General features: G+C 48.4%; 2 protein-coding genes across 4 annotated transcripts in view; one reads left to right on the top strand and one right to left on the bottom strand.

Annotated features, from left to right (window-relative positions):
- Positions 1-2738, bottom strand: part of LOC128336384 (bMERB domain-containing protein 1) — a 42332-nt gene extending 39594 nt beyond the window's left edge. Inside the window, exons 1-2 of one of the 2 annotated variants that reach the window (XM_053275902.1) lie at positions 2109-2738; positions 720-790 (exon numbers count right to left, since the gene is read on the bottom strand). In XM_053275902.1, the coding sequence (XP_053131877.1) occupies positions 720-790; positions 2109-2409 (372 nt within the window). In that variant the 5' untranslated portion in view covers positions 2410-2738. The remainder of the gene's footprint in view (positions 1-719; positions 791-2108) is intronic. The other variant, XM_053275903.1, reaches the window with a different exon arrangement.
- A 5557-nt stretch (positions 2739-8295) lies between these two features.
- PDXDC1 (pyridoxal dependent decarboxylase domain containing 1) overlaps positions 8296-13818 on the top strand; it is a 41408-nt gene continuing 35885 nt past the window's right edge. The window contains exon 1 of one of the 2 annotated variants that reach the window (XM_053276349.1): positions 8296-8578. In XM_053276349.1, the coding sequence (XP_053132324.1) occupies positions 8558-8578 (21 nt within the window). In that variant the 5' untranslated portion in view covers positions 8296-8557. The remainder of the gene's footprint in view (positions 8579-13818) is intronic. The other variant, XM_053276348.1, reaches the window with a different exon arrangement.

Here is a 13818-nt window from a genome sequence, read left to right on the forward strand (position 1 = left end):
GCTCTCCCCACAGATGAGCAGCCACTTGTAGCCGCCTACACGGATCGGTCGCCCACACGGCTGCCAGCTCCGTCACAGAGCCGGTGGGGGCCCCCAGAAGTTCCAGGATCCTGGAGAGACCCCCGAGCCCTGATCTGGTATGACCCAAGTCATTCCAGCTTGGAATCAGTGGGGTTTGCCAATCCCAATTTGTAGAATATTACAGTCTGGTACAGACATGGGTTAGTGTGTGGTAGTTCAAGCTGTGGAAGAGCTAGAGATGGATTGATTGATACATTTATGCCCTGCTCTTTCTCTGAGGAGCCCAAGGTGGCGTACACGTTTATCCTCACAACAACCCTGTGAAAAAGGTTAAGCTGAGAGAGGTGGCTGGCCCAGAGTAAGGGTGTGCATGGACCGTTTGGCGTGGTTCGGTCCAAATTTAGATCGAACCATGCCAAAGTGAACCGGCCCGGTTGAACTGATTGGCTGGGTCAGTCGGTTCAACGAACCAGCTCGAACCGGCCTGGTTCGTGATTGAACTGGTTCTGCACATCCCTAGCCCAGCCACCCAATGAGTTCCATGGCTGAAGGGGGATTTGAGCTCAAGTTTCCCAGGTCCTAGTCCAAAACTCTAACCACGATGCCATGCTGGAAGGAGTGGATGACCTTTGGTTGCTTGCCAGCTCTGTTTCTCTAATTGAACAATGACATCAGAATTAATGCAGCATTGAACTTGCCTTATATGTATTCCAGAACTTCTGTCTGCAGTCTGAGAAAATGTCCTCTTTCCCCTGGAGGACACTCATGCCTAGTCACAAAACAGTTTAGATCAGAACAACAGGAACACTACATTACCCTTCTTCCCATTGCATTTTATCTAAAGTTAACATTTCAGAATCAAAGCTTTTTTCCTATCATGTCTGGAATAAGGTGGGAGATCCTTTTTAATATACCTGTTTCCAAAAACCCCATCCCCAAACAGCTGGGTTGTCCGTTTGCTATATCTGCAAGAAATTTCTTCCACTGAACCCAGAGCGTAAAGAGACACCCATGTATTTTGTAGTTGCCACTTAAAAATAATCTGCTCAAATCACATGAGAAGCTGGCTCTTTCAGGCTTCAGTCATATTATGACGCATCAAAGGCAACTGCAGGAAAAGTGGGGGCGGATGGTAACATGGGACGTATAACCCATAATCCCATGCCTTATAGTTATTCCCATTTAGACCATGCATACAACCGCTTTGGTCAACCTTAACAAATATGATAGGTTCCTGGTTTGGTTTCTTGCAAGAGGTTCTGACCATACAGTTTCCGCTCTAATTAAATATGACACCAACACTGGTATAGGTTGCCGGGGAGGGGGCACTGAGCAATCCACCCACCCCCACTAATTATTAGAAGCTGCATATACCATTGGTGTATCTAACTCATTACTGTCTACGATGATCGGCAACAACAAGGAGCCCTTCTCAACCCTACCTGGAGATGTCAGGGTTCGAGCCTTGAACCTTCTGCAGACAAAAGAGATGCTCTTCCACTGAGCTAAAGCCCCATCCCCTAACAGGAACCTGCCTTATACCAAGTCGGACCACTGGTCCATTTAGCTCAGCCTTGTCTCCACGGACTGGCAGCAGCTCTCCGACGTTTCAGGCAGGGATCTTTCCCAGCCCTACCTGGAGATGCTGCCAGGGATTGAACCTGGGACCACAGATGCTCTCCCACTGAGCTATGGCCCCATCCCCAAAAGACAGGAGCATAGGAAGCTGCCATGTGACAGACCTGCCAACTGTGACCGACCATGGGTCTATCTAGCTCTCAGTATTGTCTACGCTGATTGGCAGCAGTTCTCCGAGGATGCAGGCAGGAGTCTTTCCCAGCCCTACCTGGAGATGCTGCCCGGGATTGCACCTGGGGCCTTCTGCATGCAAAACGGATGCTCTACCACTGACGGGGAACATCTTTTACGTCCAAATCAGCAGCTCCAGGGCGTAGAAGAAGGAAGGGTTCTCCTCCTGACCGGGACGGAACCCGGGACCCCGTGCATGCATGCCAGCGGCGGCGGCGGCTGCTCCTCCCCACCATCCGAAGCGCTGCCTGCTCCGTCAGGACAGGCGGCGGACTCACCGGTGTAGAAGGCCAGCACGGCCACGGGGGCGCCCACCAGCTGGTCGCACAGCACCTTGGCCAGCACGGCGGCGGGCGCCCGGCCGGGCAAGAGGCGCTCCAGCGCCCGGAGCCAGACGTAGTTGAAGTTGCCGTGGAAGGTCAGCGCCACCAGCGCCACGCGCCGCGTCTGCGCCCAGTCGGCCACCGGCCGGCGCCGGAGCCGCTGCTGCGCCGCGTCGCCCGCCGCGAAGAGCGCCCCGTAGAGGGCCACGTTGCACAGCCAGGGCCGCCGCCGCACCAGGCGGCCCAGCTGCGCCATCCCCCGGCCGCTCCGGCCGCCTTGGATCGCGCGCTGCCACCGGCCGGCTGCTTAGCCGGCCTGCCTGCTCCTCCTCCTCTCCTCCTCCTCCGCCGCCGCCTCGACCCCGGCTTCCTTTCGCTCTACGCCCATTGGGACGAAAACCGGTCGGGCAGCAAGCCGATCCTGCCCCGCAGCGCCTTGGCCCCCTTCCGCCCCGCTGCTGCTTCCACCGTGGCTGGTTTCTTCGCCCGCGGCTTCAGATGCAGAAGCCAGCAGCTGGGCGATGATGCTCAGGAGGACCCTGCCTGCTTCCATCCACGCCCTGGAGGTTGGCGCTCCCCAGGACCCGTTTGCATCCACCACCTGTTTGCAATCCATGCCTCTTTGCATGGATCCACACCTGTTTGCATCTATGCTTTTTTGCATCCAGGACCGGTTTAATCCGTGCCTCTTTGCATGGAACCAGGACCTCAGGGGATGGGGCTATGCTCATAGCCCAGGTTAGGTTATGACTCACGGAGGTCATAAGAACAGCCCTGCTGGATCAGGTCCAAGGCCCATCTAGTCCAGCATCCTGTTTCGCACAGTGGCCCACCAGATGCCGCTGGAAGCCACAGGCAGGGGTTGAGGGCATGCCCTCTCTCCTGCTGTTACTCCCCTGCAACTAGGTCCTAGCTATGTCAAGCTTTAAAAGCCCCATAGGATTAACAACCCCCCCCAAGGTGAATGAAAATAGAAATAATAAAGCTTAATTTACTTGCCAATTTACTTAATTTACTTGCCATTTACTTAATTTACTTGCCATTAGTTGTGGATGCATCCACAACTAATGACATAACAAAAAAAAAGTGATCTTACAATCAATCAATTTTATCATGGTCAAAGACCAGCATAGGTAATAATACAGTAAAATAGATAATAGAGCCATACTGAAAGTTGCTACAGCACAGATTCATAAATGCATACAACTATCAATGAATATAAACATGTCTAAGAAGTATAAAATGTTTAATATAAGCTATAAGATATACTAAAGGGCAAAAGTGGGATAGCTAAAAAAATAAGGGAAGAGAGCTAACTGCTAAAACTGATAAGACAACTAACTAGTATAAGCAATATAGTGCAATCTAGATAAAAATTGGTCTATAGGGAAATACAACTCGAAAGGGATGACTAGTAAAATGGAGGTAAAACGTGATTAAATATATCAGTACATATAACTATCTATGAGTTAAAAGCATCTAAGAAAGTACAAGTATTTAAAAAGACATGTTAGGATGTACTACTATAAGGTAAATTGGCCAGTAGTTTAAATCACGGGTTATGGGCTGTCAGAGTCCGACGGATCTTGCACACTGGCTGCACAGAACCTACCGACATTGTATGTGAGGGTTCATTTTTCATCCGAGAGCAGCATCTTTGTGTAGACTTGACTGAGGCGGCTGGGATAGTTGAGAAGCAGAGGAAGTATGAGCTTCTTCCAGCTAGATCTTACAATAAGCCTATTTCCATTAGACAGCACTATCCCTAGGCGTAGGGCCGGTGCCAACTATTTTGTGCCCTAGGCAAGGCTATGTACTTGCACGCCCCCCTCCAAATTTCAACTTCGATTTTCAAAAAAAAAAGTTGTTTTGTAGGAAAAATGAAAAGCACAAAACTTGAAACTGCTAAATTTATTTTAAATTGCAAGCATAGGTAATTCATCAATTTTTGATTATCTTTCTCAGATACAAAAGAAAATATTTTGGCACACAAATCGTTTTGATTGATTGGATACACTCTGCGCCCCTTTGAGGTCTGCGCCCTAAGCAGCTGCCTAGTTGGCCTAAAGGTAGCACCGGCCCTGCCTAGGAGGGTGCAGGGCTGGGAGGGAGCAGCACTCCCCATCAGCCAGCTAGAAATATCTTTACATGAAAATACATTATGTCAAATGTATTATGTTATCTTTTTTACTTTTTGTATTCAGAGGCCTCTCATAGTGCGAGGCCCTAAGCTGTCGCTAACTTAGCTTGGGCCTAAGTCCAGTAATGGTCGTAGCTCAGTGGCAGAGTATGCTTTAAAAATAAATAATTGCAGATTACAGATCACAAACAGCCGCGGGCCCACCTTTCTTCTCACCAGTGTGTGGCAGCACAGCTCAGTGCTGGACATCTGCCAACGCTTGTATCTGTTTCCTTAGCAAGTCAGCGCAGACAATACTGAGACAATACTAAGAGCTGGTCTTGTGGTAGCAAGCATGACTTGTCCCCTTAGCTAAGCAGGGTCTGCCCTGGTTGCATATGAATGGGAGACTAGAAGTGTGAGCACTGGAAGATCTTCCCCTCGGGATGGAGCCGCTCTAGGAAGAGCAGAAGGTTCCACGTTCCCTCCCTGGCAGCATCTCCAAGATAGGGTGGAGAGAGATTCCTGCCTGCAACCTTGGAGAAGCCACTGCCAGTCTGTGAAGACAATACTGAGCTAGATAGACCAATGGTTTGACTCAGTATATGGCAGCTTCCTATGTTCCAATGAGCTAGAGATGGACCAAGGGAGGAGATGAGAGCTGGTCTTGTGGGAGCAAGCAAGGTCTTTCGTGCTTTGCATTTGAATGGGATGCTACATGTGTGAGCACTGTAAGATTATTCCCCTCAGGGGATGGGGCTGCTCTGGGAAGAGCATCTAGGTTCCAAGTTGCTTCCTTGGCATCTCCAAGACAGGGCTGAGAGAGACTCCTGCCTGCAACCTTGGAGAAGCTGCTGCTAGTCTGTGAAGACAATATTGAACTCGATGGACCAATGATCTGACTTGGTATAAGGCAGCTTCCTATGTTCAAATCTTGGCTCATCTACTGCAAATCGCGGGGGTATGTTTATCAAGAACACTTCCCTGCACTGAGCAGAGGGCTGGACTAGAAAACCTCTAAAAGACCCTCCAAATCTATCATTCTATGATTCTGTTACTTCTGTTATGGTGACGACAGCAAACTCCCATAATCTATGAACCACTGAGTGTCCAAGAGGCATGAGACATTGGCCTTGGAATATGTTAAATGTTATAAACAAGTATAGGAACATAGGAAGCAGCTATATACTGAGTCAGACCATTAGTCCACCTAGCTCAGTATTGTCTACACAGACTGACAGTGGCTTGTCCAAGGTTGTAGGCAAGTGTCTCTCCCAGCCCTATCTTGGAGATGCTGCCAGGGAGGGAACTTGGAACCTTCTACGTGCAAGCACATAGGTGGTCTACCTCTGGGAATATGTTCCTGGTCTCAGACATGTAGTCTCTCATTCAAATGGAAACCAAGGTGGACCCTGCTTAGAAAGGGGACAATTCATGCTTACTACCACATGACCAGATCTCCTGGTTAAATACTGCCATTTGATATAGACCAGCGGGTCCCAACGTCTTCCTTTATGTGGACCACTGCATAGTCATCGAAAGCTTTTGCAGACCACCATGTTAGCAAGCCGTTTTAAACATGTTTAACATAGCCGATGGCTGACGAGGTATAAATATATCAAGGGGTATTAAAAACACCCTGTTTCCCTTTTTTGGTAAACAATGTATCTTTTTTTGCTTCTTATATAAGTAATAGATGCATATATCCGATAATCTTTTTACCCACAATAAAAATACCCACAAACCCCACACCTACCCCTCTCCCTCCTGCCAGTGGCTTGTTTGTCAAGCATTTCCCCGCTGCGCCTTTTAAGGTGGCTATGGGTCTGTTTTAGTCACTCTTTTAGTTTTATATTGTTCAGTGTTTTATCAGTTTTGCTGTTTGTTTTTTTAATAGGAACATAGTAAGCTGCCTCCTACCAAGTTAGACCATTGGTCCATGTAGCTCAGTATTGTCTTCACAGACTGGCAGCAGCTTCTCCAAGGTTACAGGCAGGAGTCTCTCTCAGCCCTATCTTGGAGATGCTGCCAGAGAGGGAACTTGGAATCTTCTGCAGGCAAGCATGCAGATGTTCTCCCATTGAGCTATGGAGTCTCCCATTCAAATGCAAACCAGGGCAGACTCTGCTTAGCAAAGGGGACAATTAATGCTTGCTCAATGTTACACTGCCTGAATGATTTTCAATCCGTTTTATTCTTCTTTTGGTGTTCTCCTGCCCTTCCTGTGTTCTGTTGGTCTTCTCCCACTCCTCCAGCAGCTTTGCATTGGAGGGGTGGGATATAAATGTTTTAAATAAATAATTTAAGATTTCCGGTCACAAACTGCAGCCCTGATCTTGCTTCTCACCAGTGTGTGGTGTCCAGTTCAGTGCTGGACACCAACCAGCCAAAGGTCGTATCTGTTGCCTTAGTTAGCATCCTTTGGAAATGGCTTAAAGGCAGAAGTCCCCTCGTGCCCCCCCCCCAATGTCTACCTTCAGGCAACGCTTTCCATACTGTGCAGTCAAGGAGCTGCTGCACAAACTCAGTTCTCCTGGGATGCTGTCCCAGTTTTGGGGGCCACACCATAGTATCATATGAAATCAGAGTGCAGGAATCTTGTGGGAAATGTATATTTCACTAATTCTAAGGGGCAGGGGCATAGCTAGTGGAGATGGGGCCGTGTTTACCCCTCTCTCTGGCGGCCTCTCAGTGTGAGGGAGCTAATGAAGAAAATAGGGAAAGGTGGAGCTGGGGGCCCCTCAGGAGCTCAGGCCCGGGTTCTTTGAACCCTTTCACTCAATTATAGCTACACCCCTGGCTACAGGAACTCCAGGACACTCAGGATGCAGAGTGGCCTGGAGTCCCTGTAGCTCTTAGAATTATGAATGAAAAGTAAATTCTGTACAGTTAGCTTTCTACTTGTTTGGGGTTTTCTCCCCCCCACCCCCACCCCATGTGTTGTTTATTCCATTTTATAGGACTAAAACTGTTAAGTAATACACAAGATCCTGCAGCAGATTCAAAGGACTGAACCCTTGCGACTCAGCCAGGACAAGCAACATTGCACACGGAATACAGGAGAAATCAAATGTGAGGACCATGTCCTCTCTATGAAAAGGCAGCCATGATGTAATAAACACACAAGAGAGGAGGTGTAACGCTATTAGTAAACACACAGGAGAAGCGCAAGGACTTTGTCCTCGGTGGAAAACTATAAAACATATAAAACAAACACATCTAGGCAGTGCGCTGTTTGCTGTAATTCCTCCCCTGAAACTGACACTTCATCCCTCTGCATCCGATCTCGTGGATGGCGGTGATGATTCATGTACTTTTGTATTGCCCCTTTTATTGTGATGTTCGTTTTGAATTTATTACGCCTATTGTTAGCAAATATCCGGGTAGATTGGACAAGCTTTATTTTGCCCTGTTTTATCTGACCGGGATTCGAGCATCACTGACAAAGTTGCCAATTTCTTCCTGGCTGTTGCCCCGCTTAGTACTCGACTGAGTAGTATTGACTGCCTGGAGTGTGGTTGCTGGACTTCAACTCCCATAAACCCCAGCGACAACAGCCAAAGGCTGTTAAACTTCCGGCTTAGAATTATGGGAGTTGAAGTCCAACACCACCAGGGGACCCAAGTTTGAGAACCTTCTGATGTATTTTATCTTGTTGTTTGTTACTTGTGTGTTGATGCATTTCCCCCCTCCCCACCGTTTCTGGCCTATTATTGACCGTCATAAAGCTTAACACGATCGGCTCGGGTCGTCCCACTGCGCGCAGACTCAGTGGGACAGCATGTCGTCATCGGCCTCCCGGGCCCTTTGTGAGGAATGGTCCACTAAGCATAAGGGGAGACACCCAAAAACCACGCGGAGGGCTTTTGACGCGCAGAGCGGTCCCGCGAGGCATCTTCTTCGGTCGGGGTGGCTCTTAGGCTTCACCACTCCTTAGGCAGCCGCCTTTCCCTTAGCCCGCTGCCTTCCCGCGCCCCTCTCTTGTGGCTGTTGGTACGCTCCTCCGCCCTGCCCGTGCCCGGCGCTCTTGCGCCCCCTGTCAATCACAGCCAGTACGGAAGCCCGCGAGGCTCGCACTGCCCTCCGCCGCCGTCTCCTAGGTGAGCGCGTAACTTCCCCCCGCAGCCGCCTGGCCCTTCGTCAGCGCTGCCAACGTGGAGCCGGCTGAGGCGAAGGCGGAAGTGTTCTGAGGGAGAGGAGGAGGAGGAGGAGGAGGAGGAGGGAAAGAAGAAGGCCCGCCGCCACTGCAGCAGCAGCAGCAGCAGCAGCAGAGGAACCTCCGGCCATGGAGAGCTCCTTGGAGAAGGTCGGCTCCTGCACAGCCCTTCAGGCGGGGAAAGGGGAGGAGGAGGAGGAGGATGGGGGGGAGTGAGTGGGTTGGTGGGCTTCTGGGGCCAGGAATGGGGGGTCGGTCAAAGGGAGGAGGAGGAAGGATGGATCATGGCAGGGATCAACCATGACAGGGAGTAATCCTTATTCCCAAAGTGGTTCATCCCCAGGGATGCCAACGTGGCTCTGCTTTTCTGTGTCTGGTTCGGTTTAATTATTATTTTTGATGCCAGTCTGTGAAACAGGCAGAGCATCTTTCCCCCCTCTTGGCGGGGGCTGATCCTGACAGTCCTTTCGTCCAGTCTTATTGTGATCTTTGGTCAGATATACAATCCAGATCACATTTTTAAAAAAGGAACCTTGGAGGTAGATATCAAAACAGATGTGTACATGTCAGTATGTATGCATATCAGATATCCATGCAATGGTGTATATGTGTAATATACACACCTGGGCCCTTTCCGTCCTGTTTTCCCCGGTCTTGGGAACGGATAAGGTCATGCATCTGGCTAGAATATTAGAGTAGGGAGGGTCCCTGGAGGACTTATCTGTGCTCGGTGTAGGTGATTCTGAGGTTGGTTTTCTTCTTCTTGGGGGCTGATAAAGTCATGAATCATAGGATATCGGAGCTGGAAGAGGCCCCTGAAGGCCTTCTAGTCAAAGCCATGCTCAGTACAAGTGATTCTAAGGTACTTTTCTCTCTCTTTCTCTTCCTCTTCTTCTTGGCTGATAAGGCAGTCCAAACATTTTTGTTTGGGGAGGCTGATAAGGTGATCCTTAGAGTCATTTTCTTCTTATTGGAGGCTGATAACCTGTTTCTTAGGGTCATCCCCCTCCCCCAAGAAACCGGAGACTGATACAGGGAAACTTGGGGACTGATACAGTCATAGAATGTCAGAGCTAGAAGGATCCTCCCTGGAGTTTATGGAAGAGAGATCTGAAACGGTCTCTTGACTGGACCAGTGTTGCAAAGAGGACTCGGTGTAAGGATCAATGTTGCAAGATCATGAGAGGAGAGCTGGTCTTTTGGTAGCAAGCACTGTTCCCTCTAACAGGGATTCACAGATGTTGTTGACTACAACTCCCATAATCCCCAAGCAAAGGCTATTGCAGCTCAGGTTGCTGGGAGTTGTAGTCAACAGCAACTGGGAATCCCTGTTATAGGGAATACTAAAAGCAAGCATGAATTGGACCCTGCTTAGCAAAGAGGACATTCAGGTTTACATAAGAACATAGGAAGCTGCCATATCCCGAGTCAGACCATTGGCCCATCTAGCTTACTATTGTCTACACCAGGACTGCTCAACTTTGGCCCTCCTGCAGATGTTGGCCTACAACTCCCATAATTCCTGGCTATTGGCCACTGTGGCTGGAGATTATGGGAGTTGTAGTCCAAAACCAGCTGGGGAGCCTAAGTTGAGCAGGCCTGGTCTACACAGACTGGCAGCGGCTTCTCCAAGGTTGCAGGCAGAAATCTTTCTCAGCTCTTATCTTGGAGATGCCAGGGAAGGAACTTGGAACCTAGATGCTCTTCCCAGAGTGGCTCCATCCCTTAAGGGGGATATCTTACAGTGCTCTCACTTCTAGTCTTCCTTTCATATGCAACTAGGGCAGACTCTGCTTAGCTAAGGGGACAAGTCATGCTTGCTACCACAAGACCAGCTCTCTTCCCTCAGGTTTGCATTTGACTGGGAGACTACATGGGTGAACACTGTAAGATATTCCCCTTAGGTGATGGGGCTGCTCTGAGAAGAGCATCTTGTATTCTGCTTGCATACAGAAGGTTCCAAGTTCCCTCCCTGGCAGCATCTCCAAGATAGCGCTGATAGAGTCTCCTGCCTGCAACCTTGGAGAAGCTGCTGCCAGTCTATGTAGACAATACGGAGCTAGAGAGACCAATGGTTTGACTCGGTATATGACAACTTCCTATGTTCCTATGACTCAAAAAAAGGCCAATGCAACTGCATCACAATATGAAATTGGAGGAGCTACTACTATAAATGCTGTCCATAGTGAGCCATGCTGTCCAAGTTAAAAAGAATCACAGTAGCTGGTGCTGAGAGCGACTTCTGCCTCAGACTTTGGAGAGCTGCTGCCAGGCAGAGAAGACACTACTCTTATTGGGATGGGCTCTGCACTGGAGAGGCTTTATGTGTGCTTACCCTAGACTCAGGGAGTTGTGCATGCGTAAGGCCCCTGGTTCAATCCTTGACATCCCCAGGTAAAATGATCTCAGACAGCAAGTGCTGGAAAGACCTCCTAGCGTAGAGAGTTGCTCTTTAACTGGTCGCTTGGCTTCCATAGCTGGGTTGCATAGTCCATAGATTAATTTTAATATTAGAGTAGGAAGGGTCCTTGGAGGTCTTATCTGTGCTCGGTGTAGGTTGGTTTTGCGCTGGGTGGGGAAAGTGCTTCACCTTTTCAAGGTTCAGTATTGTCTGTTCTGACAGTCAGCAGCTCTCCAGGGCTTCAGGAAGGGATCTCTCTCAGCCCTCTCTGGAAATGCCAGGGAGCAGACCTGTCTGTGCCCTTTCACCGAGCTACAGTCCTTCCCCTTTGCATGGATATGGTAAAAACAAACTCAGTCCAATATTTAATGTGTGGGTGGGCCTTCTCAGAGTTCTGGGCCCAGGGGAGGTGCGTGGGGCCACGGCTCATGGCAGGGCCTTCTCTGTGGCAGCCCCCTCCTTACAGAACACTCTGCCTCCTGAGATTCATAATGCCCCCTCTCTGTCCTTTAAGAAGCTCCTGAAACCTATCTGTTTTGCTAAACTTTTAGTTTTTTTGTCTCTGTGTGTGGGGAGGGGGTCCTTTTTCTTTTTTCCTTTTCTTTCTTCCCCTCCCCGTCCCCCTCACATTTCTCTCTTTTCCGTTGTTGTTTTTAATTTATATAAACTGCCTCGAGTCTAAGGAAATCAGGCGGTTGATAAATTAGCTGAATGAATGAATGAATATGTGGGCTAGAAGTGCTTTCCATCTTTGAAAAGGCTTCTGAAGTAGACAGTCTGCAGCCTTCTGGAGAAGACTCCTGAAGTCAACCATAGCTGGCCCACTGGTCTGAAGGCAGGTTTATATGTGTTCACACGCTTTATGAGGAAGGGCCATAGGTCAGTTGGTAAAGCACACACTGTGCATGTTCACAGTCACAGATTCAAAAAAGGGCAGGGTTTGGGGAAACCAATGCCTCGGCTCTCGGAGACATCTGAGCGGAATAGATAATACTGCTCTAGATGCTGAGTAGACTAAATGTACCAGTGGTCCAACTTGGTATTGGACAGCTTCATAGGTTCATAAGTTTATATGGAAGAGTCAAAGCTGAGTGAGCTGGCATGTCTGAGGTTCCTGCTTCATTCCCTACTGTCTCTAGTTGAAAAGATCTTGGGTAGCAGTTTGGAAAAAGCTCCTCCCTCAGACCTTGGAGAGCTGCTGCCAATCAGAGTGGGCTGTAGTAGGTCAGATGGGCCAACAGTCTGACTCAGTATTTATTTATTTATTTCATTTATATCCCGTTCTTCCTCTGAGGAGCTCAGAGCGGTGTACATGCTTATTTTTATACTCACAACAACCCTGTAAAATAGGCTAGGCTGAGAGATACATGACTGGCCCAGAGTCACCCAGTGAGTTTCATGGTTGAATAGGGATTCGAACTCGGGTCTTCCCGGTCCTAGTCCAACACTTTGTTATGCTGGCTCTGTATAAGGCAGCTTTATATGTTCTATTCCAGGGGTGTCCAACTGCGGGCCCCCCAGCTGTTGTTGACCTACAACTCCCATCATCACTGGCTACTGGCCACTGGGACTGGAGATGATGGGAGTTGTAGGCTGACAACAGCTGGAGGGCTGCAGTTGGACACCCCTCTTATTCAGTCATATCATTATTATAGGGCTCCAGAGAGTCCACATGGGAGAGATTTTTGGTGGATGACCCTTGCGAAGAATTTGTCCCTGTAATCCAATATGTCTGTTTTATTTATTTCAAGTAGTACTTTGTATCAAGAGTGAAAGGGGTACACGCATACGCACGCACAGTAAATAAAAAGTTTTTAAATGTTATGACTGTTTCAAGACAATTTAGCCTCTGTGGAATATGCTGTAGTGTAGTGAAATTCCTTTCTCTAAGGCAGTATGTCAGGTTTGCTTAAAACAATTCTCAGAACCAGAATTTGGAATGAGCATTTTAAAAAAATATTCATATATGCATAAATTTAAGGCCAAGATGCTTATATAAGATGCTTCTCTGAAGCTTCCTCTGCGGACACTTTCTCACTTTCTAGTGAAGGTTCTTGTGTGGAAGAGAAGTACTATACTGCTTTAAGCGCAACTCTCATGTTGACATGATAAATCTGTTTTCTGACTGTACCGCTTCAGGCTGCGGTCAGCAGTGCATATGTCTACACACTGGGGGCTGGGGAATCCCTGCACACAAAAAACTAGTATGTCAGGCTTTAGCCTAGTCTTTTTCTTGGTATACTAGTTTTATGTGTGAAGGGTTTTATTATTATTATTATTATTATTATTATTAGGCATTCAGTCAACCCCTGCAGTCAGAAGTAGTTCATCCCAGAAACAGGTTTATCTGCTCGTCTGCAGTTGGTGAGAGCTAGGCCATGTCAATCAAACAGACATAGACATATTTTTGTAGAAGCAGCTGGGTGCTTATAGCCAAGCCTTGGGTTTGTGGAGAAGAAAGAACAAGAAGGGCTAGGGGAGGAGAGCTGGCCTTGTGGTAAAGACAAAGTGTGCCGTCGAGTCCATTTCGACTCCTGGCGACCACAGAGCCCTGTGGTTTTCTTTTGGTACAGTGCAGGAGGGGTTACCATTGCCGCCTCCCATGCAGTATGACATGATGCCTTTCAGCATCTTCCTTGTGGTAATTGGTTGGTTAGTTAAGTGCCATCAAATCAGTGTCAACTCTTAGCGACCACATAGATAAATTATCTCCAGGATGAGCCATCTTTAACTTGGCCTTTAAGGTCTCTCAGTGGTGCATTCTTTGCTGTCGTCATCGAGTCCATCCACCTTGCTGCTGGTCGTCCTCTTCTTCTCTTTCCTTCAACATTTCCCAGCGTTATGGACTTCTCAGGGGAGCTGGATCTTTGTATAATGTGTCCGAAGTATGATAGTTTGAACCTGGTCATTAGTGCCTTGAGTGAAAATTCACTGGAGGCACAGCATGAGTGAATGCATGCTTGTGGTAGCAAGCATTGATTGTCCTCTT

Source organism: Hemicordylus capensis, chromosome 13 (genome assembly GCF_027244095.1).
Source record: "Hemicordylus capensis ecotype Gifberg chromosome 13, rHemCap1.1.pri, whole genome shotgun sequence".
Classification (NCBI taxonomy): domain Eukaryota; kingdom Metazoa; phylum Chordata; class Lepidosauria; order Squamata; family Cordylidae; genus Hemicordylus; species Hemicordylus capensis.